This window comes from Anoplophora glabripennis, unplaced genomic scaffold, assembly GCF_000390285.2.
Source record: "Anoplophora glabripennis isolate ALB-LARVAE unplaced genomic scaffold, Agla_2.0 scaffold136, whole genome shotgun sequence".
NCBI classification, from domain to species: domain Eukaryota; kingdom Metazoa; phylum Arthropoda; class Insecta; order Coleoptera; family Cerambycidae; genus Anoplophora; species Anoplophora glabripennis.
This window is the reverse complement of record NW_019416313.1, coordinates 889,627-900,868: the sequence shown is the minus strand read 5'-3', so window position 1 is coordinate 900,868 and position 11,242 is coordinate 889,627. Positions and strand designations below refer to the sequence as shown.

Sequence of the window (11,242 nt, the reverse complement as noted above, 5' to 3'; positions counted from 1 at the left end):
TCCTCATTAAGGGTTGTTTTTAAGGGTTGAACCGTTGCAATGAATCATCAGTAATATTATAAACAGCGATGAGTCTTTCATTCATTATAAATGCTATGATGTGAAAAGAATAAATTTTTTACTTTATTTTCTGCAATAAGGGTGGTTTTTAAGGGTTGAAACGTTGCAATAAATCTTGTATTATTTCATAAACAGTAAAAAATATTCAATTTTTCATTATTGCTCCGTCAAAACATTTCAGAGCCGCGAAAACTAATTTTTGTTTTTTTTTTCCTCATAAAGGGTGGATTTTAAGGGTTGAAATGTTGCTACAAATCAAAAATTATTATTCAAAACATAAAATAATGCTTATTCTATTGACGTAACACTTAAATCTATGGTTTTTATGTTTTTTGCAAGAAGGGGTAGTTTTCACCCCCTAAAAACAATAAGTGCAAACTACGGATATGTAACTTTTGTAAAGGAGGGTGAAATGAGCTTAGTCACCAATTTTCATGAAAATCGGTGCGTGTGTCAAGAATTCGGAGGTAATACCCTATTTTTACCATTGTATACTGGACTAAAAGAATGTTTATTACCCGAAGTTTGTAATTAAATAATAGAAGGGATTTCTATGCAACCTTTATTGTACTTTTTACGTTACCATCACCGTATTTCATTGAATTTCAACACTAGCTACGAAGGTCCTGATCTGCATGGGAGCCAAAGCAACTTTTAGGTCCGTTTCATCCCTCGCCAGTTTTTTCTCTTTGTTAAGTGGGCTGGCTGCGTCAACGCTATGAACGATTTGAGACCACTCGAGCCTTTCACTTTCCTCCAAAGGCGTATTAGCTGCCAGCGTGAACTCCTTCATCGACACAATTTTTATTGTTTTGAATAGATCCTATAAAACAAAGGATGTCACTAATCAATTATAACTTGGCCGACTATTCATTACCGTCAAGTCCACTGTTACTTCTTGGGACAGGTTTGGATCTTCATCTTTCTCCAGTATGTGTTCCAGTCTGATGAGTAAAGTGTTGCTGGTATTCCAGCTTTCCAGGGTCAGTAGATGGACGTTGGGTGGTAGTTCTTTGTTCAAGAATGATTGTTCTTTGACCGGGACGTCTTCTGTGGTGTAAAATACCCAGGGTTGGAGATGTTTTCTCTGGGCTATGTCTCTTTCCACGGCTGCCATAGTTCTTCCGCCTACATCGAAAAAAAAACTGCTAAGGACATTTTACATTTGAAACTAACTATAAACCATGCATCAAAACGTTATAGGTCGGTGCACAAATACCAGTCAGAGGGCTTAATCTCCAATTTCAGAGTTTCTTTCAAAGAAAAACTTCAACTAATTTACTTCTTGGCTTACCATTTCCTTCTGAAGATTTTCCGAGTGTAACAAAATGCGAACCTCTAGCTACAAGCGGAACGGCGTATTCAGTCTCATTGAGATTTTCACCGACGCCTCTTTGGTCATCTTCTTTAGCGACTCTGCTCAGCTGAAAAGAATCAGGTGACTATTTTAGCCAAAACATGAACCACTTAATTTACCATAAGTTCCACTTCCCCAGGAGACAAACTAGATCCTCCCTCTGATCGGTCCGTCAACACGGCAAACTCGTTCACTTCGTCTTTGACCAAAATTTTGGTGTTAACAGGATAATAATTCCCAGCTTGAGGCTCCTCGGTCGTGTACGTGTACGTGGGTCTATAATTCTTCTTCCTGTATATCATTTCTCTACCATTTGAGTCGGTGTAGAATACTCCATCGGTCTCTAACTCTGTCGAATATCGCGTGATTACTTCTTTGCCAAGACCATTTCTATGATTTAAATTTGAAGATGCATGTTCCCTTTCTCTGAGAGATAGCAAATAATTGCTTTGTTTCTAGTGTATTATACAGGGTTATCCAAAAGTCCCGGTACGGCAGCAAAACTTTTGAAGAATGCATTTTCAAATGTCAAATCCAAGGTCACCATCAGATAGCCAAGAAAAATTTCTTACACTTTTGTCTGAGACATTTTTTCCCAAAATGCTTTCTTCGAAAGTTTTTCTGCCGTACCGGGACTTTTGGATAACCCTGTAGAATCAGTTCCCAACAGTCAGATGCAAGCACATTTGATTCGAAACAATGAATTTGAACCTTCTGTGTGACTATTGGATTGTTCTAAGAACAAAGCCAGTACTCACGACGTATCTATCGGCCCAACGACCCAGTCGAACTCGACAAAATCTTCATCTCTAAAAACTCGAATGACCTGGGTAATCCAGTCCTCCCACACCTGCTTGATCTCGCGTACCATTTCGCCGCCACCTAAGAGAACACTTGTTTGTACGTAACCGAACTCGACTGCTTCCCTAACTTTCGTGTCTGGTCGGAAAATGTAGGCGCCACTGACACCCGTCGAGCCATTGTAGTACAGCAGTTTCTGAGAAACCCCTAGCGTTACTCCGTTGAGGGTTATGGACTTTACAAGACCAGTATTCAGGTCAATGGTAACGTATCTATCCTAAAATGTTCGAGTCTTATTTTACAATATAACTAGATGATATTCCTACCTCAAATCCTATTTGGTTAGCGTCCAGTTGCTGCTCCCTGGTGGAACTACTCAAGTCACTGGATTTTTGGAAACTGTACACCTTGTATCCCAAAGGTGGTAGATTTTCTGCTTTGAAGATCAACACCTTTGGCAAAATCTTCTCGCCGATGTCGTTCGTGATGTATTCAAAATTTCGAGCGGGATATGTCAGATGGCTCTCAATTTCTTCACCTAGAAGACATTGAATACAATATTAAACGTTTATTAGGCAGACAGAACTACCTGTGGGGCCTGTGACCTTCCAGGTGCCGTCGTTCACAGGCACTTGAATGTAATGGGAGGTGGTCCTGGCCAACGGGTTATAGATAAGTACGTTGAACTGGTCCTTATCGGATTCACTGCAGATGCTGACGTTGGATAACAAACAGGACTTCAGGTTTAGATTGCCGTCTATCCCGAGAATAGACCTTAAAGGATAATTAAATTACGAATTTTTAATTGTAAAAATTGGTCGGTATTTACGAAAATGAGATGCTTATCTCAGAAATGGCTTGTTCCATTCCCGCTACTACAGTTTTATGGTAGTCCCTCTTCACTGCTTCCTTCTCAGTGCCGGTGATGGCATCGTGGTGTTGCAAAACACCCATCGCATGACTTAACCGGGAAATTGAACCGTAAAATTGCCCACCAAACGCTGTAACCTGTTTGCTGACCTAAGGAAATAAATCGGTAACGGAACGAAGCGGAATAGGCAAAACTTATTCACTTACTTGAAGCAAATTGTTTGCAACACGCTCCAGTCTTTTGGAAGTAGGCCTTGACGAGAAATAACCAGCCCATACCGTGTTTCCTCCGTCAGCGTAAGGGAAGAAATCGTCTGTTTTTACTTCTAACATCATTTTATTAACTTCTATGTAATCCCTGACTGCTTTTGCGTAACAGGCAGGTGTCGAATATATCACGTTGAGTTCTGTGCCGTGGATAGTTGGGTTGAACTTTTTGAAGCCCCTAAAATCAAGGTGTGTAAAAACAATTGACTGTACGTTATTACGCAATGCTCATCAAAACTTACGCAATTAGCCTGTCAATGTTTAAAAAGCCTTGCTCGGCGTTCCTCCATTGAAAGTCACCTCCGAAGGTTACAAGTATATTGTTTGTTGGATAGTATTTCGCTTGTTCAGCGGTATAGTTGGTAAATTCTATTACCTGTAACATTTTTTTAAGGACGCTTTTGCTTTAAACGTAATTACCGGTTCTTACTCTGTCCTCCCAGTTGTATTCAGTGCTTTCCGGATTTATGATTACTGGAAGGTCATCACAATCTTTGTCGAAGCAGAAACCACTTGGAGCACTGTAATGGTCATATAGTACTGATGTGAAGATGGTGGAAGTGTCAGCGTCTAATAAAAAAAGTATTGAAATCATATGATCCCAAAATCAGTGAACCAATACCTAAATTGGAACTTCCTGTCCAAAGCAAATCCATAGTTTGGTGATCCAGTCTATTCTGCTTGTCTCTATAATCGAGCCTAGCGAAGAAAACGGAGTCCAATCCCATCTGACCTAGCAAAGAAGCATGCTCCCTACTGTGGCCGAAGGGATCGATCTGCCACCCAGCTTTTGGACGGGCGCATTTCCCTAAAACGTCCTCGATGAACCTGAGGCCTAGCGTGTATTGGTCTATGGTGGATTGGTAGTGTACGGCAGCTTCATCGTTCATGGACCAGGCGCCGTTTGCTATCTCCAACCGTCCCTCGTTGATCAGCTGTCTGACTTGGGATTTCGTCGCGTCGTTTTGGAGATTCCACCACATGTAGAAGTAAGACGTTTCAACCTGGATAAATCTGCAGGAATCAGGAAGGTTAGTTGGAAGTATCAATAATTGATCCAAACGTATGGTACAACTGCAATTTTTTTAAAGAAATTTACCTCCTGTCAGGATTTTCCTGCAAATAAGTCACGACCGAGGAAATGATGTACTGAACCTCTGAAAAAAGTAATATATAAAATATTTTTAAAAGTAACACATTTAATTTCATACAACACAAATATATTTAAATTAAGACTAAATCTAGTTTGACACTACTTGTTTACGACAGAGAAAATTAAAAGCAATAAGAACTAAAGGTTTAATAATAAAAATCTCCTGTTATATGCGTCAGCTATTGCTTTTACATTTAAATGTAACATGTCTGAATAATTATTATTCTTCGCATTACTTACTTTTGTAGAAGTATTGATCCACAGTGAGCAGCCATCCCACATCATCGTGCGAGTGTGGTACAATGTGCACGTTAATTTTGTCTTGGAAGACTTCATGGCACGCCTAAGCATATATTAATTAGTTTAAAATGCGAAGCTTTGATCCCGATCCGTTTATGAAAGAAATATTCAGTAGTAAATAAGAAAACAAAGACCTTACATTATATCCTGGACATTCAGTTTCTTCCATATAATCTGTTGGTTTTCCATAAGCAACACTAGGGAAAACGATAAAAACAATTACAATAAAGAGCCTCATTTCGAACACGATCTACTAAATTCTAATAAAAATTCACATAAGAATTCTGTTGCTAAGGATTATTTACTTCTTTATTCAAAAGATAGGCAAATTTGGAATAGCTATATCTCTTATCCAGGGAAACAGGCTTTGTAATAAAGTGATAAGTATTATAGTAGAAGTGGTGCTTCAGTTATAAAAATAAATAAATTTAAATACAAAGCTGACTTAACACGTTATGAATTATTTCCTTCTTATCCTCTCGCGACTGGTTGAAATTTACCGTCTGTTGCTATGCTGAATACTCTAGCTGCGTCACTAATTTTTTGTTTTTAAAATAGTTGTGTTAGATAAGTGAAGAATATAAGATACCTTAAGGAGATTGTAATCTTGTATTTTTGCCATCTAGGAATTTGTTTTTATTTGTTTAATTAATCAGGTTTTCAAGATCAAAAGTTCTTAAAATATCGATTTAAATTGCTTAACAACAATAGGAAAACAAGGAAGTATCACTGCCCATTTATATCCATACCTTGCAATATTGTTTCATCTCGCTTAGTCCTCATCAGTAGTGGAAAAAAGTAGCAAATTCTCCATATATTCTTGAAATTACTTACTCACATTTTCCATAAATAAAAAAAATTAAAATAATCCTCATTAGTATAATTTAATCCCCATGCATTTTTATCTAAATTTTTGGCAGAAACTATTCAGACACAACAATAATTTGACAACTAACTTGACAGATGTCAAGTTATTTCAATTGTTTTTGGAATGTTTCTGGTCATGGCCAATTTGACAACAGGTGTGATACGAGGAAAACTGTCAAAAAAATAGAAAATTTCAAATATCTCTAAAAGTAGTAACGGCAATCATAACAATGCTTATATGGCTTGAAATGAAATTTAAATCTGCATACGACAGAGTAAAAAAACAGGGGTGTTCCATTTAAGTTAACAAAGTTATAGCTGTTTGAAGTTATCAAAATGTAACAGCAAAAATGAAACACCTAGTATTAAATGTTTCAATTTATTGGTATACCATAATCTAATATTACTTATGCCCTTTGCAGGTGCAAAAAATCCACTTGATGCCACGCCCCTGAAAAGAGTTACTAGCATCTCCGCGGACCCTTGCATCTGTCAAATTTTTTTCTTTAAATATTAATATCTCAAATAACTCCTAGGTATAGGAAATATTTAATAGTGACCCTTAAATTTCACATAGAATCCGAAAATGCAATAATATATAGGGTGTCCCACTTAAAATAACGAAGTTGGTTTCGACTTCCGGTATAACTGGTAGTTCTAGATATTTTAGTTGTGCTCGCCCCAGGGACATTGCCATGTTATCAAATTTTCAAATTTTTCGGAGCAGTACTTTCCTAGATATCGATCGATGTAGTTCCCAGTGGGACACCCTGTATATCTCTGAAACAGTTTATGTTTAAAAATTTTGTATTCTCGAAATGTCTAACCTTGGCCACAGTGTCAAATTGATGTTCCTGGACTCTTTTTTTTTCTGTTGGCAAAATTCGAATCTTGCTTGAATTTTGGGACACCCAATAGATTGAAATAAACTTATTCGCTTCGAGCACTGCTTTCAGCCGCTTGGAAAGGATTTTTTAAAGAAACAACTAAAGCTATATCAACATACAATTTTTATTCAATTCTTCATTTTTAAACTGATATTTGTCTTCAGTTAAACTCAACGGTCGCTACAAAGGTTCTGATTTGCATAGGAGCCAATGTAATTTTCAAATCCGACTCATCTCTGGCCAGACGGTTTTTCTTATGGAGGGGACTTGAACTGCTTTCATTTTCGACTACCTGAGGCCAAACGAATCTGTTACTTTCCTCCAAAGGAGTATTGGCAGCCAGCATGAATTCTTTCATTGAAGTGATGGTAAAGGTATCGAAAAGATCCTGGAAATCAAAAATTATATTAAGGGTACAATGGAAACATAGTCAAAAAATTAATTACCGAGATATCAATTGTAACTTCTTGGGAAAGGTTAGGATCTTCGTCGTTTTCTAGAATATGCTCCAATCTGATAAGGAAAGTGTTACCGCCAGTAGCGTTCCAGCTCTCCAAAGTCAGAAGATGAACATTTGGTGGCAGTTCTTTTTTTAGGAACGACCGTTCCTCCAGTGGAGTTTCTTCCGAGGTGTAAAATACCCATGGTTGAAGGAGTTTCCTTTGCGCTATGTCTCTCTCGACGGCAGCCATTGTTCTTCCATCTAAAAAAAATAAAAGTTAATGCTTGAAAGTTCACTGGGTTACAGGAATGACTGACTATTTCCTTCTGTGATTCTTCCTAGTGTAACGAAATGAGATCCTCGCGCCACTAATCCTTGAGCAAACTCTTGTTCGTTGAGATTTTCACCAACTCCTCTACTGTCGTCATCAGTTGCAACTCGCAGTAACTAAAAAGAAACAAAGGTTTATTATTTTTTTGATACTAAACAGTAATTTATACAAAATACCATCAATTCCACTTCTGCTGAATTTAAACTAGATCCGCCCTCGGACCTGTCGGTTAACACTGCAAACTCGTTAGTTTCGTCCTTGATCAGAATCTTGCTGTTCACAGGGTAATAATTTCCAGCCTGAGGTTCCTCATTTGTGTACCTGTAGGTTGGCCTGTAGTCCTTCTGCCGGTCGATTATTTCCCTACCATTCGAATCGGTATAGAATACCCCATCTGTGTCCTCTAAGTTGGTAGAATATCTTGTAATGAGCTCCTTTCCGTGATGATCCCTAACATTTAAACAAAGACGGTAAATTATCGTCAACGATGATAAAAGTCACTTACAATATGTCAACAGGGCCAACGGCCCAATCGAATTCGATGAAGTCCTCGTCCTTGTATATACGTATTATCTGAGTAACCCAGTCCTTCCACATCTGCCTTACCTCTCTGACGATGTTTCCGTCATTTATTAAGACGCTGGTCTGAACGTCGCCGAATTCAATTGCATCTCTGTAATCTGTATCTGGCCGGAAAATATAAGCACCAGTCATGCGCGCTGAGCCGTTGTAGAACATCATGTTCTGTTTAACTCCTAGAGTCACCCCGTTGATGGTTATCGATTTTAGAAGTCCGGTGTCTAGATCGAAGTCGACGTATCTATCCTGAAACAAAACGAGTTTAAGTTCCCGAGCTTCTCTTTCTTGCCGTTATTTTACCTCGAATCCCATTTGATCAACAGCCATCGCTTCCTCTCTAACCGAATTACTTACAGAGCTGACTTTTTTGAATCTGTAAACTTTGTACCCTAGAGCGGGTAAATTTTCTGCTCTGAAAAACAGCACTTTCTGAAGAATTTTGTCTTCAGTAATCTTGCTGATGTAGCTGAAGTTTCTGATGGGATTAGTCAAATGGTTCTCAACTTCTTCGCCTGACGGTCCCGTGACTTTCCATGTGCCGTCATTGACTGGAATTTGGATGTAGTGAGAGGTGGTTCTAGCAAGTGGGTTGTAGATGAGAACGGTGAATTCGTCCTTGTCCGATTCGTCGCAGATGCTTACGTTCGCCAGAAGGCACGATTTGAGGTTCAGATCGATTTCCAGACCCAATATCGAACTATCAAAGCACAATAATGTTAATAGCTTTGTTCCTACAGTAATCCACGGCAGTTTTCAATAGTCAAAATTGATGCCACTTACGTTAAAGAGGTGCTGATGTCAGAAATAGCCGTTTCCATCCCCTTCGCGATACGTTTGTGATAATCTCTTTCCACCATTGTTTTTTCAGTGCCTGTAATGGCGTCGTGATGCTGCATGACACCCATTGCTTGACTCAATAGGTTGTCGCCGTTATAGGGCTTCTGTCCAAGGGCTAATATTTGCTTAGAGATCTACAAACGAGGAATAAATGTAGTGTGTAACAGTTTTTATTGAGAGACGAATGTTTACCTGATGCAGGTTATTCGCAAAACGTTCCAAGCGTTTCGACGTCGGTCTAGATGTAAAATAACCTGACCAAACAGAGTTGATGCCATCAGCATATGGGAAGAAGTCGTCAGTTTTCACATTTAGCTCAATATTGTTGGCTTCCACTGCATCTTTTACCGCTTTCGCGTAACAAGAAGGAGTGGAGTATATTATGTTGATCTCTTTGTCGCTGATTGTTGGTTTGAATTTCTTGAATCCTCTGAAAACAATTAAATTAACTATTGTATAAAAATAACAACGAATAAAAAAAGGCTGCTTACTCTATTAGTCTGTCCAGGTTAATGTAATACTGTTCGGCATTTTGCCACTGGAAATCATCACCCATGGTTATCAGAACATTGTTGGTCGGGTAGTGCGTGGACTGTCCGTTGACATAATTGGCAAAACTTTTTACCTACAATCAGATTAGATGAGAAATTGAAATATATATTTTACAATGATATAAGAGTGATTTTTACCACAGAGGCCCAGTTATATTCGGAGCTGTCGGGATCGGTAACTATTGGAGCGTCACTACAATTTATATCAAAGCAGAATCCACCCGGCGCACTGTAGTGGTTGTACAGAACGGATGTAAAGATGTTGCTGCTGGTACCTGAAAACAAAATAGTAAGGGAAACATCTTTTACCATTTTTTTTGTTTACCCAAATTAGCACTACTCCTCCACAGCATGTCACTGGTCTTTTCTGCGTGTCTCTTCCTTCTGTCTCTGTAGTCAATCCTGGCGAAGAATAACGAATCCATTCCCATCTGGGCCAAGAGTGAAGCGTGCTCCCTACTATGACCGAAAGGATCGATCTGCCAGCCTCCTTTTGGCCTGGCGCATTTCCCCAGAACATCTTCGATGAATCTCAGACCTAGAGTGAACTGGTCTATGGTGGACTGGTAGTGGACGTCGGCCTCGTCGTTCATGGACCAGGCGCCATTGGATATTTCCAATCGGCCTTCGTTGATCAACTGTCTGACTTGGGCTTTGGTTTCGTCGCTCTGCTCTTTCCACCAAATGTAGAAGAAAGCCGTTTCGACTTGGATGAACCTTGAATTGTCGAGATGGAGGAAATGTTAAAAACAATGATTTCAGCTCATTTTCATGCTTACCTTCGCTCGGGATTATCTAGTAATGATCTAACGACTGTCGTTATGGTATACTGAACTCCTGTAAAGTGTTATTTATGTAAATTTTTCAGAACTATTAATGTTGTTGGAATGGTGACAAATATTGCAATTTTCTATTGGGATTTACTTACTTTTGTAGTAATATTGGTCAACCGTATATAGCCATCCAACATCATCATGAGAATGGGGTACGAGATGTACATTTAGCCTATCACTGTACACAGTGTGGCAAGCCTAAGAAGAAGAATCAGATGCTGTATTAAATCTATTTCCAAGAGGTAAATATCATTTTATGGTGACTACTATGGATCAAAGATCAAATATCTTCAATATGTTTCCTTATAAAAGTCAGTGTAGAAGAAAAGAGCAACATCGAAAGAAATTTATTTTCCTTACGTCGTATCCAGGACATGGCTCTTCCGTGTAATTGATGAAGGGCTTTCCTTGGATAACACCCACACACAAGACAATTATTCCAATGATCTTCATTTGCAAAAAAATTAAGTTCAACGACTGCCTCTGAACTACTGAATGAAGATTTGTAACGAACTAGACGTTATTCAATTGACATGCACATATCAGATACGATTGTTTTAATTGTGTCCCACTTCTTTTTATTATCTCAATGGGACTTAGTCGTTGAGCTGAAGTGGAATTATAATCTGTTTCTTTATGTTATGTTGATTTTTAATCTGTTTTGGAGAAAACAAAAATTCAGATGATAAGTCGAGCTCAGATTTCGTACGAAACGTTCAATGTGATGAAATAAGTAAGAAGCAGAAAAACCCCTTACCACTTCAAATACAGTATATTAGATAACAGCTGGAGACATTAACGATGTCCCAATGGACCTACAGCCCCAGCGCGGCATAAAAATCACCTGACTTTCCAAAATCCCTTCATTCCGCTTGAAAACTCTGAACAGCCATAAAAAGGCCGTCTTCTTTAGAAAAAAATGTTTTGAATTTATTTCAATTAGCTTAATCTTCTTAATAAAGAAAAATACGAGGTGTAACCAATAGAATACGTTATTTAAATAGATAATAGATATGGTAATGATATAAGATGCGGTCAACGATTATTTATCTTGTTCCATATTACAGGTGTACAAATCAATCTTGACCTTGAATTTCAAGTACATAT

At 38.4% G+C, this 11,242-nt stretch overlaps 2 protein-coding genes across 3 annotated transcripts; both read right to left on the bottom strand.

The window, feature by feature from the left end:
• Nucleotides 1-605: 605 nt before the first annotated feature.
• LOC108914249 (lysosomal alpha-mannosidase) lies at nucleotides 606-5,111 on the bottom strand. Of its 2 annotated transcripts, none has more exons than XM_018720017.1 (15): nucleotides 4,948-5,111; nucleotides 4,749-4,851; nucleotides 4,455-4,512; nucleotides 3,978-4,369; nucleotides 3,786-3,925; nucleotides 3,598-3,731; nucleotides 3,296-3,533; nucleotides 3,048-3,238; nucleotides 2,805-2,992; nucleotides 2,545-2,756; nucleotides 2,176-2,495; nucleotides 1,537-1,807; nucleotides 1,355-1,484; nucleotides 938-1,188; nucleotides 606-883 (listed from the first exon to the last, which is right to left on the bottom strand). In XM_018720017.1, the coding sequence occupies exons 1-15, from the start codon at nucleotides 5,044-5,046 to the stop codon at nucleotides 656-658; spliced, it is 2,955 nt and encodes a 984-aa protein (XP_018575533.1). In that variant the 5' UTR covers nucleotides 5,047-5,111; the 3' UTR covers nucleotides 606-655. The 2 variants fall into 2 exon arrangements, with proteins under 2 accessions (XP_018575533.1, XP_018575534.1); XM_018720018.1 differs by having other exon boundaries at nucleotides 2,808-2,992.
• Nucleotides 5,112-6,667: 1,556 nt separating this feature from the next.
• On the bottom strand, nucleotides 6,668-10,661 carry LOC108914248 (lysosomal alpha-mannosidase). Its single transcript, XM_018720016.2, has 14 exons — nucleotides 10,496-10,661; nucleotides 10,231-10,333; nucleotides 10,082-10,139; nucleotides 9,628-10,019; nucleotides 9,441-9,577; nucleotides 9,243-9,376; nucleotides 8,944-9,181; nucleotides 8,695-8,885; nucleotides 8,215-8,611; nucleotides 7,841-8,160; nucleotides 7,512-7,785; nucleotides 7,322-7,451; nucleotides 7,009-7,265; nucleotides 6,668-6,950 (listed from the first exon to the last, which is right to left on the bottom strand). Exons 1-14 carry the CDS (start codon nucleotides 10,586-10,588, stop codon nucleotides 6,723-6,725), a joined length of 2,952 nt encoding a protein of 983 aa, XP_018575532.1. The 5' UTR covers nucleotides 10,589-10,661; the 3' UTR covers nucleotides 6,668-6,722.
• Nucleotides 10,662-11,242: the final 581 nt, after the last annotated feature.

What these genes read in the sequence shown, in the direction of transcription:
- LOC108914249 (XM_018720017.1), bottom strand. Translation starts at nt 5,046, where the DNA reads ATGAGGCTCTTTATTGTAATTGTTTTTATCGTTTTCCCTAGTGTTGCT. An exon ending in GGATCAATACTTCTACAAAA is followed by an intron (nt 4,513 to 4,748) that starts GTAAGTAATGCG and finishes TACTTTTTTCAG; the next exon opens with AGGTTCAGTACATCATTTCC. An exon ending in AAAATCTTCAGAAGGAAATG is followed by an intron (nt 1,189 to 1,354) that starts GTAAGCCAAGAA and finishes TTTTCGATGTAG; the next exon opens with GCGGAAGAACTATGGCAGCC.
- LOC108914248 (XM_018720016.2), bottom strand. Translation starts at nt 10,588, where the DNA reads ATGAAGATCATTGGAATAATTGTCTTGTGTGTGGGTGTTATCCAAGGA. An exon ending in TGACCAATATTACTACAAAA is followed by an intron (nt 10,140 to 10,230) that starts GTAAGTAAATCC and finishes AACACTTTACAG; the next exon opens with GAGTTCAGTATACCATAACG. An exon ending in AATATAACTGGGCCTCTGTG is followed by an intron (nt 9,377 to 9,440) that starts GTAAAAATCACT and finishes ATCTGATTGTAG; the next exon opens with GTAAAAAGTTTTGCCAATTA.